General features: G+C 32.8%; 1 protein-coding gene across 1 annotated transcript in view; it reads left to right on the top strand.

Annotated features, from left to right (window-relative positions):
• Positions 1-2536: 2536 nt before the first annotated feature.
• The window catches only part of LOC148276110 (S phase cyclin A-associated protein in the endoplasmic reticulum-like), a gene marked incomplete at its 5' end in the record, with an annotated part of 46664 nt that continues 26211 nt past the window's right edge, over positions 2537-22989 (top strand). The window contains 3 exons of the mRNA XM_088234747.1: positions 2537-2684; positions 3248-3436; positions 16427-16579. Coding sequence (XP_088090873.1) covers positions 2537-2684; positions 3248-3436; positions 16427-16579 — 490 coding nt within the window. The remainder of the gene's footprint in view (positions 2685-3247; positions 3437-16426; positions 16580-22989) is intronic.

Genomic DNA, 22989 nt, shown 5'->3' with positions numbered 1-22989 from the left:
TAGTAAATCCTTAATTTCTCGGATTAGGCAATCCTTCCACAAACCCCTACCCCTCTCCTACCTAGCCGCTTCCCTTGTCGAGTCCGGTGCGTATCGCTTCTTTGGGCAAATACGTTTTTATATAAAAAAAAATTGTAGGGAGGGGTAGAAGTTTGTGAAAGGAATGCCAGTCCGATAAATTAAAGATTCACTTCATTTTGAGATTATAAAAAATATTTATTTAAAAAAAAAAATACTTCATGGAAAATTTTCATTAGGATTTTTTTTTCAGTTTACTGTGAGAAATGTTCCCCTGAAGTTTAGCGGTCTGGCCCTGGAAAACCGTGTATACTCGTAATTATCAAACTAATCAGCATCTGATTATGCATATACGCTATATATGTCGATACGTGAAAATTATTGATGGAAGTTCATTGTAATTTATTATATAAAATCAAAGACGAGTGATACTTTAATCCACAAATTTGGAATATCCAGTGACCGGTTTCATCACTTCCGCGACATCGACGCCATGAAACCGGTCACTGTATATTCAAATTTGTGGATTAAAGTATCACTCGTCTTTTATTTGTATAATAATTTTTTAAGAAGCTATTAGATACTGTAGATTTGCCAAGTATGTATCTCAACAATATTTTGAGTTTGTCCAAATTTTTGTAGACAAGGACTGGATTACAACAGAGATGAATAACATTTAAGAGAAGGTAATATAGAAGTCTAGTCTAACAGATAAAATAATTAAATAAATATAGATGTTCAAATATGGGCAGAATGGTGAATGTTACACAGTGTGTAAAGTGGCACTTCAACCAGCCATTGACAGGTCATAAGTCCTGTAGATGCCTAGACTTATTTATTACTTATCTTAAATGTTCTTCATCTCTGTTGTAATATGTTAAGTATGTATCTATTGAATACAATAGACATATGTCCATGTTTGACACTATCTGATAGCTACTTTAAAAAAAAAGCTGTCTTGTAAACCTCGCGAAATGCAGATTCGATAATAGGACGTCGAGACTTTTCCAAAAATTATTGATGCAAAAATAAAAGGGGAAATATTTGTGGGTCCACAGTTTATGTCGTACCTTCTTCCCCGCACAATGAACACTACTTTAATGAAATATTAACAAAATTATATCTGTACTTAAGAAATAAAATTTAGCTGATTCGACGGAGTCTGATAAAAGTTTTGGTTTAACAGAAGTACAAAATTTCAACTGAATCATTTATATTTCAACAAATTTATTCCGTAATTCTGTTCCGCACTGAGTAAATGTATCCCCGCTCGGTATCCCGGCCGTCTTAATATATTTACCGAAGTGAAATCTAATTACCAGTTAAGTCCCGTTTGCACAACCGAAATTTAATAATCTACCCCGCGATTTCTTTCCCCGGGAACTGAGGATTCGGGTCTGGTTCTACGTGCACCTCCATCTCATCTTGTTTACTCTAGTTCCCAAGCCTTAAAATTAATGACATTCCGCTTTCGTCCTCGTGATGTATTTTATTCACAAATCTCTTCGAAATGTCATTTACAAGAAGTAAAAAACCTATATTATTCGATCACAACATCAATAATCATCGGCCATCGGCCCTGCCAACTTTGCAGCTTGATGGTGATGACCTCCACAACATGTACAATGCAATGTTTATAAATAACTAGTTACAATAAAAAATACCACTTCTTCCCGGCTCATAAATATTTTTTAAATACTATCAAAATGAGGACTTTAAAAATGGAATAATAAATCAACAAAATCAGTAACAAATTATTTCAATCTGCGAAGAGTTAACAAATAAAGGATTTGGGGATAGTTTTTGATGAAAAATTATCGTTTATTCCTCTCATTAATACCATCACCAATAAGGCGATGAAATGTCTTGGATATTTGCAGCGAACTGTAAAGGATTTTAATTCTATCACTACCCTCTAAGTGCTATTTACTGCCTTAGTTAGAAGTAATTTAGAATTCAATTCAACAATTTGGTCACCTTATTACAATATTCACATTTTAAAGTTAGAAAGAGTACTACGTAAATTCCTTAAATTCATTAATTATAAACTTAATATACCCACTGAAAATATTGATTACGATAATTTATTATGTACACTAAATATGTCAACTCTTTGTAAAAGAAGAATTATAAATGATTTATTAAATTATATAAAATAGCAAATGGCGTGTTGGACGTCCCGGAATTAACTAGTGTTATCAGCATAAAAGTACCTGTTCGAAATACTCGGCAGCTGAAGTTATTTTTTTAATCTCCCGGCAGTCACAATTATTATTATAATTCACCAATACCTAGACTACACCGGCTAGGTAACAACTGGTTTTAGTGGCCATTTTACACACTATGTAACATTCACCATTCTGCCTACATTTATATGAAAAGTCATTTTTAATAATTCATTGAAAATATTACATTCGTTCCCATTTGCCCATTTTTTATTATTATTACAGTTTAATTCTTGCGGTTATATTGAAATTTTATCCTTTGTAAAAATGTCATTTTTTTTATTTCTCCACAGTTACGTCGTCGGTTCTGGCCTTGTGGAGCTCATCTCCCAAGTTTGCAGCAATGCGGAGGATCCCACATCCCCTGGAGCCTGTGATATGTTGGAGTCATCTCTGGATCTCCTTGCTGCCATCACCGATCGTTGTGCCAAAGACTTGCAGGTAAACCGATGTCGCTAAAGCATAGTTTTACGTCTTGTGGTGCCGTCTACGGTGAAGGTTTGCTTTCAAAGATACGCACGACCGATATTTTCCTTGTCTTATCTATGGTCCATGTATCTATCGTGCTATCGCTATTGTCTCTTTCACACAAATACCGGCCACAGAAAAGCGTCTCTGTCTTCGTTAAAAGTTCTATCTTCGTGCTCTCTCTTACGTGGTTCAACAGATTTATTGTTATATTGCGTCACTTTCATTCATATAATTATTCTTCGTATACAGGATAAATATTTTTTTGTACTAAAATCCTGCATATTTATTCAAGTTTTACTTTTCAAATCCGGTGCCAAAATGCCCATTTGTAGATCATAAAAAATACGATTTCATCATTTTAAAAAATGAGAGATATATCAAGTCTTGTATGTGGACTCCTGTTACACCACAGCCAAGAGTATTGTTTTTTTCTCAAACAGTGTCAATCAGAGGGTTTTATCTGTATACTGACGATGTCCTTCCATATCCTCTTTATCTCCCATTAATGTACCAAACCGTTTGCTCCCCGCCAGACTGACGCGTGCGCGCGTCTGGGCGGCGCCCTCCGCTCCACGGAGCTGGGCGGCTGCCTGCGCTGCGTGTGCTGCGCCCTGGCCTCCGCCCCCGAGGGGGGGCCCCTGCCGGCGCCCGCCCTGCGCCTGGCGGGCGCAGCCCTGGGCCTGCTGGACGCCTCTGCCGGCGCGGACCTCTCGGCCTACCAGGTAACCGAATGTTTACCCGTATGAATGTAATACAAGTTAACACAGTTTTTTCTACCAATCGCTTTTGCAATTATAAGTTAGCTCTTAAAAACTTATCGTATTCTTATCCTTGTGTATCTGTTTTTTTTTTCCTCGCGATTATTCTTGGAGCTTTGTTTTGTAATGTGATGAATTTATTTTAAAATTGTCGTGGTTTAATAGGATAATGTGCTGCTGCGGTGATTGGTGTTTTACCACACATTCGCCTGAGGGATCGCATTTTGACAGCATTTAACCTACTTTCATAATTATTTTTCCAATTTCATACTTCGCTTCCATACATTAGAGTTGGCACTAGAACTCCATTGTGATTTTCTAGTTTTTCCTCTTGCTCTAAACATTTATTTGCCAAAGTAGATTTCAGTTCACTGTTCACCCTGTTCCCGACACTGACCCTCTTTCAATATCTTGATATCTTTCTTAGTATTTCCATCTCTAGTAATCATACTTCTCAGATACACAAATTCTTCTACCTGATTCAGAATATCTCCGTTCAAACTGACCTCACATCTAGTTATATTTTCATCCCTTTCAGAAACCATCACTTTCGATTTATCAACATTCATAAGCAAATCGCTTTTCTTGCATACATTGTAGACTTTTGTTACCAAAAATTCCAGATCTTCTTTGCTGCTAGCAAAAAGCACGGCATCATCCGTATACAGAAGACAGTTAACAGTTATACCACTCATTTTTGCTCCCATTCTTAAATCTTTCAGTTCTTTCATACAGTTATCGATGTATATGTTAAACAACCATGGGAAAATAACACATCCCTGTTGGACTCCTTTAGGAATGTTAAACCACGATGTGAATGACCCAATCACCTTCACACATGCTGTGCTGTCCTTGTACAGTGACGCAATAGCCCCTGTCAGGTTACCATTCATTCCATACTCCGATAAAACTTTCCACAAGTTCTCTCTCTCAAATCTATCAAATGCCCTTTGCAGATGGACAAATGCGCAGAAAAGTTTTTGATGTTTAGCCAGAAACTTTTTTGTCATGTTAAATGTTAAATCATTTATTTAATTAAGAAACATAAAGTTACAAATTTTATAAAGAAAGATATCAATAAATCAAATGTATTTTACAATATTTTGAGTTTGTCCAAATGTTTAAGTTCTTTGACTTCATTTAAATTAACAGATGGAATAATCGAACACATGTGGATGTTTGAACGTAGGCAAAATAATGAATGTTACTCAGTGTGTTAAGTGGCCACTTAAATCAGTCAATGACAATGGTTGACCAAGAATTGCAGGTCTTCTTTGCTTTTAGCAAGAAGCACGGCATCATCAGCATACAGAAGAAACACACATACAGTTAACACTCAATTCAATTCAACGTACAATTCCTTACATACGAAACTAGAGATTAAATAAATGTATAAGACTACCAATGAAGAGAAAAACAGTCTCAAAACTCGTTTTACAAGGGATTACAATGAGTTATTTTATTTTATCAACATAAACGGCAAATCTGCCTTTTACAAAAATTTATAATACTAACATATTTGGCTTAATATTTTATTTTTAAAAAAAATACATAAATTTCCTTATACCCAAGATTTATAAAAAAAATTCAACCTAAAAATTATATAGCATATTCAGTAGAAAATTTTAACAATACAAGAATAAATGTAAAAAAACAAAACTAAATAATAAAATATTCTAAAGTAATACAACAAGATAAGGTGGCCTCCGTGGTGTAGTGGTCAAGATGCTTGACTCACACACGGAAGGTTCTGGGTTCGATTCCCGGAGAGAACACAAAAAAATAAATGTGATTTTTCTCAAGCCTGGGTGTTCTGTGATTCACCACTGTATTAGGCCTCCTGGTCTGTTGTGGTGCAAAAAAAAATTTAAAAAATGTATAAATTTATAAAATCGATAAATGTATAATCATAAGCAGTGTTTTATAAAGCTGGGCTATGTAAACAAAAATCTTTAAATATTATGAAATGCATGAATAAATAAATATAATTACCATTCACCATCTTTGAAAAAGTTCAAAAGATTTGTTCTATAGGAACAATACCCTACACTAAATATATCAGATACGTGGAAATAACTATTGCCGAGTTCATGAAGTCTGTTTAATATGGCATTACAAGTATACACTGTCCGTGAATTGTTGCTACAAAACGGTGGCACCTGTCTAGTCATTCTTCCAGGCACCCTGAAATTGATGAGAGATAATAGTTCAGGGCAATCCCACATTGAATTTACAATTTTGAATAAATTTAAAAGGTCTATAATTTTTCTTATATCGTTAAGTTTTAACAAATTTAATGTTTTTAGTAAAAAATCGTAATTTAAAAATTCATGACTGAATCTAAGTTTAAAATTGATATACCGTAAGATTTTTTTTTAAACTCTTTCAAGAGAATTTTGGTGACAGTTGTAGTAAGGCATCCATATTGTAGAGTTATACTTTAACTAGCTTCTCACTTGAATAACTTCAAAGTGCATATGTTTTTTAATTCCTTAGTCACACGTAACATGAAGCCTAAAATTTTTAGAGATTTACTATTTATGTGCCTAATAAAGGATAATTTTTGATCAAAAACGATACCCAGGTCGCGCACCTCAAAAGTTGAGCCTAATTGCATATTACCCATCAAATATTCAAATAAAATAAAGTTATCTAAAGAAATGGAAAACCTTAAATATTGAAAAATCTATATTTTTTATATTTGAAGCACTTACTTTGTGGTTATTCAATATAGTAAAATAAATAAAACAACTTTGTTTTTAACTACTAATTTTTATTTTTCAACGACCGTTTTCAAAGCAAACAAGCTTCTTTGTCAAGGTTTTGTTACGTTTACGTAACAAAACCTTGACAAAGAAGCTTGTTTGCTTTGAAACCGTCGGTGAAAAATAAAAATTAGTGGTTAAAAACGAAGTTGTTTTATTTATTTTATTTTATTACATTGAAAAATCTATTGGAAACAATATGGTCGTATTTTCTATATATTGCGGTATATTTTATTAACTTGTTAACGTTAGTAATTTTCTGCTTTGCTGTCAATAAGCCGACATCTTATTTATACTCCCGTCTCGTTCACCCCCTAATTACCGAAGAGAGGAAAGAAGCGGGAAGCTTGTGCCTTTGCCAAACAAATTAATAAAGCTAATAATGTTTGCTCATCCTGGCCACAGGAGGATTGTGCAAACTGAATTTCATCCTAAATAAACTCGGAAACACATCTCTGTAGAGAACCTCCACTGACGAGCATAGCATATCAATGATAGCATTACTAATATCGGTAGTGATACAAATGACTACATCGAATAATTTCAATAGTTAACTATTGATTGTATGTTTATTTAGAACATTCATTTTCTCTTATTCCCAATCGACTTTACATTTCAAACGATTTTAATATATTTTCATTTTATTTACAGACTCCCTAATGAAAATAAGGAATAAAATACATAAATAAGTTAAAAATAAAATTTAAGGAACAATTAAAAAAACAACAAGATAATTTCTATGGGCGGGGGGGAACAATCGCATAAGTAAACTTTTTCAATTGTTTTATTTATTTGCTTATCTTGTAGTATGCAATTATGATCACACGTGTTCCAAAACACGTAAGTCAAATATTAACATGTCAAATAAAAGTCAAAAAATTTCTCCACAATATCCATGTTGATTTTGAAAATACAATTAATTTTTCTTAATCCATTTAACACGTTTTTATCGGTATTCGTAGTATGCGATATTTTCCTAATACCTAATAATTGTAATTGTATCTATATAAAAGGAAAATTAAAGTTAACAAATTACAACAGGGATGGAGAATACCTTAAATAAGGGAATATGGAAGTCAAGGCATTTACATGGCACTTAAACCAGCCAATGACAGGTCATAAGCCCTGTAAATGCTTTGACTTCCATATTCCCTTATTTAAGGTATTTTCCATCCCTGTTGTAATTTGTTAATCTTAATGACTCCCGAGGGGGTGAAATCCAGTCTTTTGTCTATGAACATTTGGACAAACTCAAATATTGTAATGAAACCAACTGGTCCAAGAAGAAGTTTAAAAATTGAAAAATTGTTTTCAGGCTATTGCCTTGTATGAGAAATAATTCAGTCAGATGAATCTCTTCACAACAATAAAGGTTTCAGCTTTTTAACTTCACTAAAATCAACAGATGGAAGAATTGAAGAAATATGTTTGTTCAAACATAGGCAAAATGGTGAGTGTTACACATTGTGTAAAGTGGCTACTTAAACCAGCCAATGACAGGTCATAAGCCCTGTAAATGCCTTGACTTCCATATTCCCTTATTTAAGGTAATCTCCATCCCTGTTGTAATTTGTTGATCTTAATGACTCCCGAGGGGGTGAAATCCAGTCTTTTGTCTATGAACATTTGAACAAACACAAATACTGTAAGTAAATTAAAGTAATTAATAATGTATATAGTTGGACATTTCATATAGCGCCATTTTTTGTGAAAATTGCCTCAAGGGCGCTGTACAATAAATAATTATCCTAGCACGTCGTGCAGCTACAGAGCGCATTAACGGTTGGGATTCTAGTCCCTCGTTTCCAATTGGGATCTATGTCAATTGTAACAGATGGGTGCTCGATTACAGCACGTCTTGCAGCTACAGAGCGCACGGACGGTAAGAATTGAAGCCCCCTTTGTTCTTCCGAAGGTGCGATATATAAAAAGTAATAAAGGATACACTCGATTATTTAATTTAATGAATTATTGAGTGCCAGAGAATATTTCACTAGCCCAGAGCATGGAATAACTTACTGTACTCGTATTCATAAATTAAATGCTGAAATGATTATATTATTTGATTATTTGTTGAATTATTTACAGCAAACAAATAAACAATGCGTATCCAAAAATACTCGCATCCCCCACTGTGTTTGTATCTGTAGACCCTTGGACTATGGAGGATAGATGGATCCCTCCCGTAAAGGAGAACTCCAGTCCGCGGGCTGTACCATATTATTATCCCGGCGCTCGTATTTGATTACCAACTTAGTTCACCCTTTTCCCGTGTAAGCAGTGCAGTGTACATATTTACAACTGTAACCGCCGGTATCCACGTTATGGAATTAGGCATACAAACATATACATGTCCTACCACCCTGACTGTTCAACCCAACCTTATCGACATGATATTGACGTTTTTTTTAATAAAATCCCCCATAGTAAAGGCTGTAGCCTGGTAAAACGCACGCAAAATGAAGAAAGCATACGATTTCTCTATTTTAAAACGAAAGTTTTTTTTAATCGCGCAATAATAAAAATTAAAATATACTTAAAAGTTTTATGTTACTAAAATATAATTACTTTTAGACCGGCAGATTACGCCATTTTAAATGTATACTTAAATTACGTATCTGGGATCTCAATAAATACTAAGTATTGAACTAAAATTATGACCTCCATACCTGTCCTTGCCGGTACCGATAAGGGCAGGTATGAAGGTCATAAAAATATTAATAAAATATTGTTCCTAATTGAATATTACAACCAGAATTATCTTCTTTTTTTAAAAAAGAGAATACAATTCAATAAAAAAATATTTCAACTAAAATATTTCAACTAAAATATTTCAATAAATATATATTTTTAAGTATTACCAAAGGCATAATTTTACGTAGAAATAAAGGAAAATGACACAAAACGTATGTGATTGAAAATGCTTGTATTTCTTTTCAAAACAAAAAATTAAAATTTTGCTTCGGCCACTTTCATGCTCAATTTATTATCTTCAAATTATTACAAGAAATTTTAGTTCAACACTTAAACCCGTATGCAGAGACAAAACTTAAGGTAAGGAAAGTACATTCTAATTTCAAATGCTGAGAATAACCCGAAGGTGAAGACAATAGAATGTACTTTCCTCATCTTAAGGTTTGTCTCTGCATACGGGTATTAGTACTTATTGAGATCCCAGATACCTAAGTTTAGTCTAAATTTGAAATGGCGTAATCTTCCGGCCTAAAAGTAATTATATTTTAGTTACATAAAACTTTTTAGTATATTTTCTAACAGAAATACCTTTAAAAATGATTGTTTTAATCTATTTTATGTTTTTTTATTTATTTATTATTGCGCGATTTAAAAAAAACATTCGTTTTAAAATGTCAAATTCGTATGATTTTCTCATTTTGCGTGCGCCTTAATAATAGTAAGTTTGATAAAAATATCAACGGAATTTCTTCGTTAACTTTATTTTTTCAATTTTATTTGATCAACGAGAGCTTTCGCCTTAAGAGGAAACGCTACAAAACTTGAGGTCCTGGGTTCGATTCCTCTGAGGGTTAACATGAAACATTTGTTATAAGGTAGTTTTACACAGTAATATTTCGCAGTCTCTGGACTGTCACTTGTAGTCTAAGACTGATCACCTTAAATTATTATACCAGGTGATCGAGATATGCTGATTTATTTTAGCAATGCAGTGCCCTATGCACCACACGGTGCCGGTAAGGTTTTGAAGATAATGGTGATGTTGTTTCCTCACCTTTTAATTGATAAATATTGTTTAATTCCAGTTTTAGTCCAATGATAAACTTTTCTAATATAAAAAATGACACATGCTGTAGTGTAATTAATTCTGGACACTTAAAGAAATTCTTTAAAATTTTACATTTACATTTATTCACCATTTTAACTTTATTTTCACTTATATTTTTATATTCTTATCCAAGTCGTGTTAATAATTATTATTTCCGTATGAGTCTAAGGGTTTTTTTTTATTTTAAAAGTTCATTAAAATAAATTTTATACGCAAACTTAAAATATATTAAAAAAAAAAACAATTTATGAATTTACAAACACACTGAAGAGTTAAAAAACAAATATTTTTCGGCACCAAGGCACCAAGTGCGCCTGGCATCGAAAATCCTTAGGTAAAATCACGTAGAACCAGACCAGGATGATGGCATCAATCAGCTCTTTCATGTTGCTTGGATTTTTTCGAGATACCATAACTATCAGCCTTGACTATAGATTTTCTATCGGATTTTAATCCCGATATTGTCTGATCAAAGCAGGACAGTTCTGCGGTGGTGACTGAACCACACTGTGCAACTCATGGCTGCATGGTATGGTACCCCATTCTGCTGAAAGACACACTTTTGTGGGTCTCCTTTCTTATGCCAATCGCGATTTGCACGACGCGTGCACGTCGCTGTCGCGTATTTTTTCTGCCGAAAACGGAAGCAGAAAAAAGTCGTTTTTCGTTTCCTTGTACCCACAAGGACTACCAGACTTCAACATAAATGTTCCAGTGTGAGTACAATAGGTCAAAATACAATCAAAATACAATACCCAAGGTCAAAGTACAATACCCATCATTCTGCCCTGGCACGCATCCACAGAAATGCACAAAAATAGATCACGTATCAAAATATAAGTATTTAGGTAATATTATAGATTCCACTTTTAATTGGGAAGAACAGATAAAAACAGTTTGCAATAAGCTAAGAGTTTGCCTACTTAACATGTACCATTTAAAACCATACATACCATACCCAGTGCTGAGACTAGTTTACTTGGGGCTAGTTGACCCAATTATTCAATATGGATTAAGAATATGGGGACTAAGTTTTAAATCTTATACAGATAGAGTCTTGAACTTACAGGAACAAATTTTAAAAATTATCGTACCTGTAAAAATAAAGAATGAGGCAAAAGACAACAGTAAAATATTATTTGATTTTGTTAACGTTTTGCCAATAAACAAACAGTGTCAGTATAAGATAATGACGGATCTTTTCCTCGATTGCAATTTGAAATCCAAAATAAACCACCAGATCATGACCCGACAAGTATCGGCACAGCAGCTGATGGTACCACGACAGAAAAACTACTATGGTGACAGAACAATGGGTAGTGTAGTACCAAAACTGTACAATTTAATACCGTTCAAAAATCGTGAAGAAAAAAACCTAATTTCATTTTAAAAAATTGTCAAAAAATTATTAAACAGCAAGTGAAACTTAAATGTATAAATATATTTTATTCTTCAATTATTATTAAACTATGTACTTACTTATAAATTTTAAAATAAAATGTAATGTAATGCGCAGACAAGCTTCGGCTTTGCGGGAACAAAAATACAATTATGCATGTTACTTATTTGTTAAAATGAATAAAACTTAAAAAAAAAAAAAAAAAACAGTTAATAATTATGCTGAGCTGTTGGACTTCTGGCTGGCTCCACACCACTCCTGCTATCCTTTCCGATAAATGGCCATCCCTTCAATTCTCCTCTTTTTGATTTCTATTCATCTTTACTTATTTCCAATTCTTTTCTTTTTTATAATTTACATATTAGTGAAATAATTCTGATTCTATTTTGTGTCAATTACTATGAAACTTTATGTACTTCTTAACCAAATATTTTGAGAGCCCTCTGGGCGTTTATTAAATAAATATCATGAACGAATTCTTCTATTATTAACTATTCCTTTGTTTTCCGTCTCTGTTGAGATATGTTTCGTTCCTTGTTATTTTGCTTAGATTCCCTCTGTGCGCGTTCATTTTACGACCGCTTGATGAGGTTCTCAAATAATTTCCACATTTCACGTGTCCGCCACCGCACGTCCGCCCTGTTTACCCTACCCGCGCATGCGTGCCACGTCACGTGCCGTTAACCCCACCCCCTGTTCAACACGACGCTATTTTCTCAGGGGGGTTGCTCCCTCTCCTTTCGCCGCCAACTTTCCTCCACCCCTTGACGTACCTATACCAGCCGCGGAAAGTATGTAGTAATGCGCGTAGCCAATTGATTGAAATTACCGAATATTTCAGAACTGGCCGAAATAATCGAATTTCTAAAAATATTCGGAAGAAGACGAGCCTTAATCACGCTTACCTACTTTACAAAGGCATCAGGTTTTTTAGTCCTTTACTTTCACTGCTGACAGTCGGTATTTTATGCTCGAACTGCGGAACGTGAATCTGACTTGGATGCACGGAAATTGGCAGCCGACGAGGTCTGGAGACTTTTTGTGAAATCTATTTGCTCTAGCTAGATTTACGAATTCAAGAGTTTTTTATGTTATGTTAGTCTTACAATTTTCCCTTAATTTTAACGACAACCGTTCTGTTCGCAAAAAATAAACCTTTGTTTTTTTCGGGTTTTTTTATACTTTTTTTTTATTCGGTTGTAATATTTTTTACAATTTATTAAATCTATTTATTATATGCATCAAAATAAAACGTATTTAAAAAAAACCAAAACAATTAAATACTGGGTACCATGCTAAAATAAAACGTTTTTTTAAAAAAAAACAATTAAATTAATGCTAGGTAATTCGGATGATTAAAGTTTTCCAGTTAAATTTTACTTAAGTTCTACTATCAAATCTTAAATTATTTGTAAAAAAAACCTGCGTTATTTTTATATCTTGAGCATTTTAAATACCTTTTCTTTTTTTTACATAATATAAATTTTTCCGGGTTTTTTTTTGCGGATTTATTATTCAGAACTGATGTTATGACTTTTTTCTGTTTTTTTTTTCTTCACATTTTAACAATAGTAAATAATCAAAATAATGCGACCTCACTGGGGTGGGGTTTTCCGCGCCAAGTATATTTATCAATATACTCATTTTTTTTACACGTGAGAATATACAAAGAAAACTTAATATACAGAGAGAAATAGCAAAATGTTAAGACAGCATTAAACGCTACGTTTTTATGTTTATATTTATTGAATGTACCTTTATTTTGTACATTATAAAACGCACAATAAAAGAACAAAAATATAAAATAATGTATAAGTTTGTGGAGCAGGTGATTCAATATTGATTTGGGCGAATGAGACAATCCATTTTACTTCGACTTAGCTCCACTTTCCATTTTTTTACAGCCTTTTTGAACATTTTCTCGTTACTAATTGTTTTAATGGACAGTGGATGTTGTTTATAGATTTTAATTGCATATTACTCAAAATCCCCTTGTCCGAAAGCGGTATTGATTTGTATTTGTTTAAGTTGTCTTTGTGTTGATTATATGTAAGTTTTTGTTACGAGTATAACCGATAATTTCAATTCGTTAATATTTTTGTAACCGATTATTAGATAATCTGCCGTTTCATGCTAAAAGGAAGTAATCTACCAAAAAATAAAAATAACGTTTTTCAATGTTATTTGATAAATAATTGTAATATTTCTAAAGAACTTGCTCTAATTAATGCATCTAAATTGTTCAAAACCTGTTTTTTTTATATATATATAGAAAAAAAACAAATACATAAATCCTACATTTCCTCAAAACATTTGAAAGGTTGGTCTTGGCATTTTTGCTTGGAATAGCAGTACAATGCATGACGGTTTTCTCACATTATTTCATCATGAACTGATTTGTTAACTGTTATAAATGAATGCATTAATCGATCATGAAAATATTCGATATTCGTTTCCGGATATGTGCATCACTTTCGCTAGAGACGCTATACAATATCCCGATCGGCGAATATAAATGAATACAAAACTGCTTCAGCATATACAAAATGGAAAATATTACACAGTGGTAAAGTGTTCAATTAAATCAGTCAATGTGACGTCACGAACCTTGTTCTTTTCACACCCATGTTCTCTTTTCAAAGTTTATTATATCTCTTTTAGTATAATATGTTGTCAATCTCCATGAAATTTCTTTGCGGTTTAATCTGAAACCAGTTTACAAAGATTAGGACGTATTCGAAATATTGCGCTGTTGAATCTGGAGTTTGTTTACATGGATTAGGGGCTATTTGAAATATTGTTCGCTTTAATCTGGAGCTAGTTTACAAATATTATTTTATTTTAAATAAAATATTGCTTTTAAAAGACGGTTATGAGTCGCGGGCAGAGCGGCCTGGGTAGTATTCTAAATCTTCTCTATCCCCTACAGAGTGGTTCATTTGGGGATTTTTATTTTTTGCTTGCGCTTACTTCTTATCTGGCCACACTGATGAGTTCATTTAAAGCATTATTGTGACCTTGAGCATTACCCAAAACACTTTTTAACCCACCGCCCCGTTTTTTAAACAGTTTTATACAAAGCGTTTTATTATTCGTGCGGCTATCATATGAAGCAAAGTGTCATCGCATTCAATAAATAAAAATTCCCAAATTAACAACTCTCTAGAGCAGGGGTGCTCAAACGGTCGATCGCGAGTGCTTTTTGAGTCGATCTAGAGAAAAAATATCCGCGAATATTGTGCGGAAAACTTATATCTATGCCACGAAACTCTCTACCTAGACGACAATCCTGCATCACACATAATTGCAGCTTCTCAGAGTCGATCGATCGATCGTAGTCAACAATATTGAGGTAGATCTCCAGCAGTTCAAGTTTGAGCACCCCTGCTCTAGAGGATAGAGAAGATTCAGAATACCACTCCTGGGGTGATATTCCAAACACTCTCGCGGCCGTAGATAACACTTTTATCTTTTCATCACGTCTTCTTCGGCCGCGAGAGCGGTTCAGAATAGCACCGCTGGAAAGATTTCGTGCACACCATAAATATGCTCTTTCTAGAGATCCGATATGGATTGTAATAAAATATTTAAATAAATTGTAATAAGTTCTGAAAGTCTTCTAAACCAACTCAGTATAGCGTAAGCAAATAAAAATTCAACCCCGACACGTGAATTTTATTTTAATTCTACCTTTTTAAAGTTTTTTTTTATTTTAGTTTAAAAATTCCAATCACACGTCCTTAACGTGGCTTCCTTATTTCATTTCCTGGCCCTCCTAAGTTTTGTTTCGTATGTTCGTTTGTGAAGTTTGTCCCAGGACTTAACTTAATATTTCCGGAACCACAGAGTACCCAATAAAGGACAATCGAATATCCCACCCGAAAGGACATTCCCCCTAGTTCGCCGTTCAAATTAAAGGATGAAAACTGTTTAACGTAAAGTTTTTAAAACTTTTTTGTAAAACTGGGCCTCGTGTAAATATCGTATTAACTGCTACACACACATACAGCCTCCGCACCATAAAAAGCCAACCTGTTAAAAATTATATATATATTTTCCGGTTTATTCCGGCGCATTCTACTATATATTCCAACTTTATCTTAATAAAGCAAAATATTATTATTATTCCATGTCCGCTCCCCACAAAGATCCTCCAAGCATCTCTGTCAGCTGCCAGCTGCTGTGCATCCTCCCAAGTCAGGAACCTTACGCTTTGTAAAGTAGGCAAGCGTGGTTCAAACTCTCAGGAGGCATCCGCAGTACATGGCCAAGCCAACTGTATCGCCTCCGCATAGTGAAAGTTGTCACCGAAGTTTGCTGCGTCCGTTCTCTTATTACTTCATTCCTCACAAAGTCAAACCACCGCCCACCCAATATTCTTCTGAGACACCTATTCTCAAAACTCAGAATTTTGCTGCTTTAGGCGGTAGTGAGGTGCCACGATTCGCATCCGTTGAGAAGAACAGGTGTTATGCAGGCGTTACATAGGCGGCATTTGGTTTTCACTGAGTAAATATCCTCCATCTCCAGACAGCCTTCATACTAGTTGAATGTGGCGCCTGCTATTCTTAGCCGCACTCCCAGTGCCTTTTGAAAGCTTTGACCCTTTACAACAATAATTGTTTCAGTTCTTTAACTTCACTAAAATCAACAAATGGAAGAATCAAATAAATATGGATGTTCAAACATAGGCAAAATGGTGAATGTTGCACAGTGTGTAAAGTGGCCACTTAAACCAGCCAATGACAGATCATAAGCCCTGTAAATGCCTAGACTTCCATATTCCCTAATTTAAGGAATTCTCCATCCCTGTCGTAATTTGTTAATAAAAAATAATACATTACATACATCGAGCTAATTATGTAAAACTTGGAGGTAAAATTAGTTTTTAATATAGTTTTTTTGCAATGGATTTTACGAAAATTGAATCTGCGAAAATTGTATCGGTTATTTTTTATGGTTATTGTGATCTTCTTCCTCCTTTCCAGGATACCCTCTCTGGAGGAGCAGCTCTCCAGTTTAGGCATATGGCGTCCCGTCTCCTGCGGCACGCGGCGCGCGTTCCGGAGCACTCGGATCGCCTTCTGCATGCGCTTCTCCCCGCGATAGGATACTTTGCATTGGACAAAGAAGACAACCAGGTTAGTTCCATCATGTGTAATACGAGCCGAACACGGCAATGCTTTGCTATTGCTAGATTTGAGTATTTTGATCAAATGAACACAATAAAACAGTTTGATATCAATTATTGTATTTTGTCCAAATTAGATGTGTATTACATTATTATTTTTGTGTTTTGGTTTACATTAATTGTGAGGACAGAGAATTTTGATAAATACGATTTCGAACATTGTTTTTCTGTCACTGTCTCGCAGATGCCTCCCCGATACTATGCGAAAAAGACAACTGCATGTCAGATCTTTTGTTAGAAAAGACAAAATTGAAGTTGCGCTGTCCCGTTTTCCGCACCTCAAAACTGAACCGATTCTATTATTTTTTAGACAGATTATCAGAATAGAATTTTCTGTATCAGTACGTTTTGCTTTTTTCAAAAATTTATATATTTTTATACCGTGCGCCCGAAGACAGCAGATAAAACTGTGCTTTTTTTCGTGTTTTTGAATGGTTCTAGTTCCCATAATAAACATTTTTTTTAATACACAAAACTTGGGACATGCCAATGGTAAATATCTATAGTGTGTTAAAAAGTTATTTTTTGTTAAAAAGTTTGAAGAAAAGTCAGACCGCGTTTCCTCTTAAGATTAAACATTATTAAATAATTCATTTTCAAATATTGAATTTAAGTCTTTTTTTTATTATAATTTTTTTATTTCAAAATACAAAAATGTACAAAACATAATTGTATTCCCATGCGTTAGCAAACTCATTCTGGGATAGATTCAATTAAAGATTATCAGATAAAAATACATTTAGTTGAACATAATCAAAACAAAAATGGTAAAATCTCGAAAACCTTTTTATAAACAAATTATAATATATTATTTAACTTACATAGGTCAAGGGTTATCGAGAAATAATTCAAAGAAATGATTTTAACTTTATCGATAATGATAAAATAAGTATTTGTATAAAATTTAAATATAAAATAACATAATTCATTTAAATGGATACATTTAAAGCATTTTTTTTTCCTAACTGTAATTATTTACTATGTTTAAAAATGTCTTTGACGCTGATTACCTTAATATAAATACATTATGATACATTACCTCGGAGTTTTAGACCCGACACTTATGTATAGAAGTGAAACATGGAATCGGCTGAGGAAGGATGAAAGCAGAATAAACGCGGTTGAAATGCGATCTCTTAGACGAATGTACGGGAAATCAATGTATAACAGGGCTACGAATTGTGAAATCAAGCGAGAGTATAAATCATAGTCAGTTTTAATAGATTAGATTTAGAAAGTGTTTCTGAGATAGTTTGGTCATGTATCACGAATGGATTACGCAAGAATGGTATAACAGGTATATATGGCGAGAATGAACGGTAATGTGGGACGAGGACGATCAAGGAAGATGTGGCATGATAAAAAAAACTAAAATCTTATGTCCGGTCATCTCAAATGCAGGCAGAACAGGAGGGCCTGTATGACAAGATGTATGAATATGAAAGAAGCTAGGAATGAATAAGAGGTGTTTGGCGGTCCATCATATCTGCCTACCTCTACGGGGAAATGGCGTGATGGTAGTAATAGTAGTAGCCTCTGTCACACCGTTTCATTATTTATTTTTTTGTCTTCCGTTGTTATGGGTTAAGTTATGCGTTTAAGTGTGTATGATTTGTTTTTCTGTGTTTATCTTTATTTTTTTTTGTTCATTTTGTTTATATACACGATTGTTTTGTATTTTATTTTTATGATTTTTTATACACTTTTTTTGCCAAGCCGAAAAAAAAACTGAAATCGATTATCGGTGATTTATTTAGTCATACATTTGTTACATATATATTTTTACCTATGGATTTTTTGAAGTTATTGATTTACTTAATTTTTAATGAATTTACAAAAAAATAATATTTTAAAATCTATTTAATTTATTCAAGTTCTTACAGGAAACTCTTAGGTAGTAGGTAGTCAGATAAAAAAACAAACCACATATGTAATAAAAAAGAGATTTTTTTTTTAAAAAAAAAGAGAGAAACACAAATCGAGTTGCGGTAGAGTGGGATTTGAACCCGGGACATTTGGTCCGCGAGTCCACAATACTAGCACGGGACAACAACCATTTCCAACACAATATTTCTCATTTGTCGTTAAAATTGGTTCAGATTAAAAATAAACGATTCATTCCTTTCTCATATTAATTAATACAACTTTAACTGCGTTTTATACCAATATCCTCGTGGGAATATTTTTTTCTATTTCCTAGAAGATATTCCATCAACTTGTAAAATAACTCCAACATCTAATGTTATCCTGTCCACCTGCATTTTCTGCCAGTTCTCATCACAAACCACCTGTGCAACATAAAGCGTCCCGTGTCCTGTATTGGCACACGTGGGAATAAGCATTCGTGAGACTTTCTTGACCGCCCCTATAGTAAAATAACAATGCCTGCGTTTTTAATTTTATTCTGTCTTGTTAATAACATTTCGTCTAGCTTCTTGATACTTGGAACATTAAAGATGCGAGGATTAGTTGTGTGTATTTTTTTAATATGTTTCCCCAAAAAATTGTCAATTTATAAAAAAGGAGTCTCGATCCTCTGAATCGATTTTAGAGAAGTTGGGTGATCAGGGTCAGGACGAAAACAAAGTCAACATTAAAAAAAAATATTTATTAACCCTTAGATTCATTTTACAAAAATAATAAATTCCTTTTTTTATTTATATTCTGTTGTTCAAAATAATATTTTTTACATCTTTTGAGAAGTTTGTCTGAATCTTTCGTTTAGTTTTGTCTGGTAGTTTATTGTATAATTTCAGTCCCTGGTTTATTAGTCTCGACTGTCCTTGTCTTGTTTTAGAAAGTTGTGTATGATATTTTTCTGATATTCTCGTATTATGTCCATGTTTACTACAATTTTTTAAAAGTTTTAATTCGTCTACAATTACATAAGTGGCTTATTTATGGATAAATTTCAATGATTCTTGTTGAAAAAGTTCAGTTATATTTAATTGCTTAGTTTGTTTTAAAAGTTCTTTAGTTGCTGTTAGATAGGGAAGGTCATATCCTAACTTCAATATTTTATTTTGTTGTCTTTGTAGTCTGTTTATGTCATTTTGATATCCTGTTCCCCATAGTAGTTGCATTTAATATATTTTAGTTTTTACATACGCTTCATACATTAGAATTTTTTCCGTTTTTGGAACAAAGTTTTTGATTTTTCAAAAACGACCCTATAATGTCGCCACTTCGCTAATTAAATTGCTGATATGAATTTTCCATGTCAATTGTCTATCTATTGTTAGTCCTAACATGTTCAATTTCAGTAAGTCGTTCATCATTTATGTAAGCATCTATTTAAATACATTTTTTTCTAGATTCAAAATGGATAATATTGCATTTTTTTCATTAAACTTAAGTAAGCTTGTGTTTGTCCATTTAGTCAAAATAGTCAGGTCTTCGTTTATGTCATTGTTTGTTAATATGTCTGTTTGATTTTTATAGAATAGTCCAATGTCGTCGGCATACACTATTACATGTAACTGAACTTTTTCAACTTGAATCTTTTACATTTATTTATAAATTTGCTACCGACGTCATTGTAGATAAATAACTAAGACTTAAAAACAGTTGTAATAAACACGGACACAATACGAAAATATCAGAACAATGTCACATACAGCATTTTAAAACGAGACAAGGACAGCCAAGGCTAATAAACCAAGAACTGAAATTGTACAATAAACTACCAGACAAAGCTAAAGAAAGACAACCTATAAAAAATATTATCATTAACAATGATTCGAAAAATATATATATTTTTTAAATGAATGTAATAATCCGGAAGGCTTTATAAATTAATTTCAAATAACAATAAATTAAACAACGTTCTCCTCGGAACATATAATAAAGTAAAGTAGGCTCTTCAATTAATTTGCTACTTATTATTGTTTCATATGAAATAATCAATAAGTTTATAAGTTACTGACAACCCTGCTCCAGATTGCAGCAGAAGTCCGAAACTGTGAGAGTGAAGTGATGTTTCGGAAGAAACTTAAAACCCACTTGTTCTCTAAATCATTCGAATAAATTCTTAGCATGTGGTGACAAAGTACGTTATTTTTCTTAAATTAAAATGTTAAAATTAAATTTATATCTTCATATAATCACTTTGTAAAGCGCCCCTGAGGTATTATATTACGAAAACGGCGCTGTATATGTTATCCACAATTAATTCATTCATTTCCTCTGTGTAATTGGTCGCAGAGAGTCTAAGGGGTTGATGGTGGCTGTTAGATGGCCAATGCATGTTCTTATTTGAATTGTTATTATATATTTCAACTTTTTTATTGACTGAATTTTTGGTGATCCTCATTACTTTTTGCTCTGTTTTTAATATGTTTTTTATACTATATTATATTATATGCATTCATATATGTTTTTTTAACTATTGTATCTTTCGCTATGTTTTTCATTTTACTACGTTTTTTACTGTAAAATAGTTTTTTAGCTAAACATATATATTTTTTTACTGTGTCTTATACCATATTTCTTATTTTGTATTTTTTAAACTACGTATTTTACTGGGTTGTTTAATATGTTTTCACTTTGTCTTTTATGACATTTTTTTAAAATCATATTTTTCACCATGTTAATTACCTTTATTTATTTTTGCTATGCATTAATGAGAGTTTTTTTTTATATTACTGTCTTAAACCGAGCTAAAATAACCCTAGTTATACATTCAAAGCAACTTTGCGTAAATGTATAGTTTTATGTACATAATATGATAACAAATAACGAAGTCAATTTCTGTATTGATATATTATTTTTTCATATATCTATTTATTTTTCTGTCTCACTAAACCAACGATATTGATGGTCAATATTTCATTTCTCCACACTCATGCATCTTTGTTGTGTCCAACGTAGATGACTTATGCCCCTTGGAAAGGTGCATTTTTATTGCAATATGCGTCCCGCATACGGGTGCACTGTCGGAACTACCAACCGCCACTGGTTCGACACTTTGTGCAAAATTACTAAATGAACAACCTTTTTAAATAGTGATTGTGAAAGTCAAATTATCTACGGGGTTTTTTTGACCTGTCGTTGGCTGGTTTGAATGATCCTTATTTTTTGCAAACATCAATTTGAACATGCTCAAATTATTGTCGATTAAAACCAACTGTTTTTAATGGTCACAATACTCAAACATAGGCAGAATAGCGTATTTTATAGCGTGTAAAATTTAATTCGCTGTAAATTACCTGAAGAAATAAAAAAATAGACATACTTGAAATATTTCACATAAATTTGAAAAAATTGTGGGTGTTCTGTGATATAATGTAATTCACCACTGTAGTTGGGCCTCCTGGCCTGTTGTGGTGCAAAAAAGGTATTTATCTCTTTCTTAATTACTATCAATACTAAATTATCCTGACACTGTATAATATTTACCAGTCTGAAGATGCCCAGTAGAGGGTGAAATTATTTATCAATTAAATAAGTGGAAGTGTACTAAGGAATTTCAATTCACAACTTATATTTAAATATACGTTATTATCATCATCATCATTCCTTTTCTGCACCGAATGGTGCATAAGGCACTGCGTTTGTACACCAATCGCAGCGTTTCTTGATTTCATTTTATAGTTTCATTTCTGTTACATGGATGTAAGATGATCAGTCTTAGGCTTCAGATAGGCTAGGCACTATGAAATATTCAAGTGTAAGAACACCTTTTCAAAGAAATATTTCATGTCAACCATGTCAGCAACCGAACCTGAGACCTCTCGCATGGTAGGCACACTCGCTAATCACTACTCCACGAGTTATTGTATAATATTTTAAAACAAATATTTTACCGGTTGAAGAAATACAAAAATTAATTATAAAAGTTATTTTGAAAAAACCGTCTACTTTTCCCACTGTTCAATTATTTTTTTAAAAATAAGGTTTTAGATATAAAATTGCTATATAAAAAGAATTGTTTGCTTCAAATACATAAGAATAAAATAAATAGTAGGTCACAAAACCTAAGTACGCGACCTAGAACAGGTGGTAATATCTTAATTCCTAAATTAAAAACAACTACAGCACAACATCATTATACTTATATAGGAATATTTTTATTTAATGAAATGAACAAAGATAGTAAAAAGTACAGTCAGGAATATAATATATTCAAGAAACAAGTGAAAAATTACATCTATAATTCTTCTTTATGTAACACTGATTGAAAACATCGTTTATATCTTTTTTGTAATTTATTTATATTATCCTAAAAATATTATTAATTAAAATAAAATAAACTTTTGTAAGAGATCACTCCCCATTATGTACACGAGAATTGTTTATTTCTTTTACGTAATGGGAAACGTTAATGTAAATATTATGTATTTGATTAATTTAAGTTTGTAA

The sequence above is a fragment of the Micrasema longulum genome, unplaced genomic scaffold (genome assembly GCF_059751315.1).
Source record: "Micrasema longulum isolate JH-2025_06_02 unplaced genomic scaffold, ASM5975131v1 h1tg001278l, whole genome shotgun sequence".
NCBI classification, from domain to species: domain Eukaryota; kingdom Metazoa; phylum Arthropoda; class Insecta; order Trichoptera; family Brachycentridae; genus Micrasema; species Micrasema longulum.
This window is presented reverse-complemented; position numbering and strand designations above follow the sequence as displayed.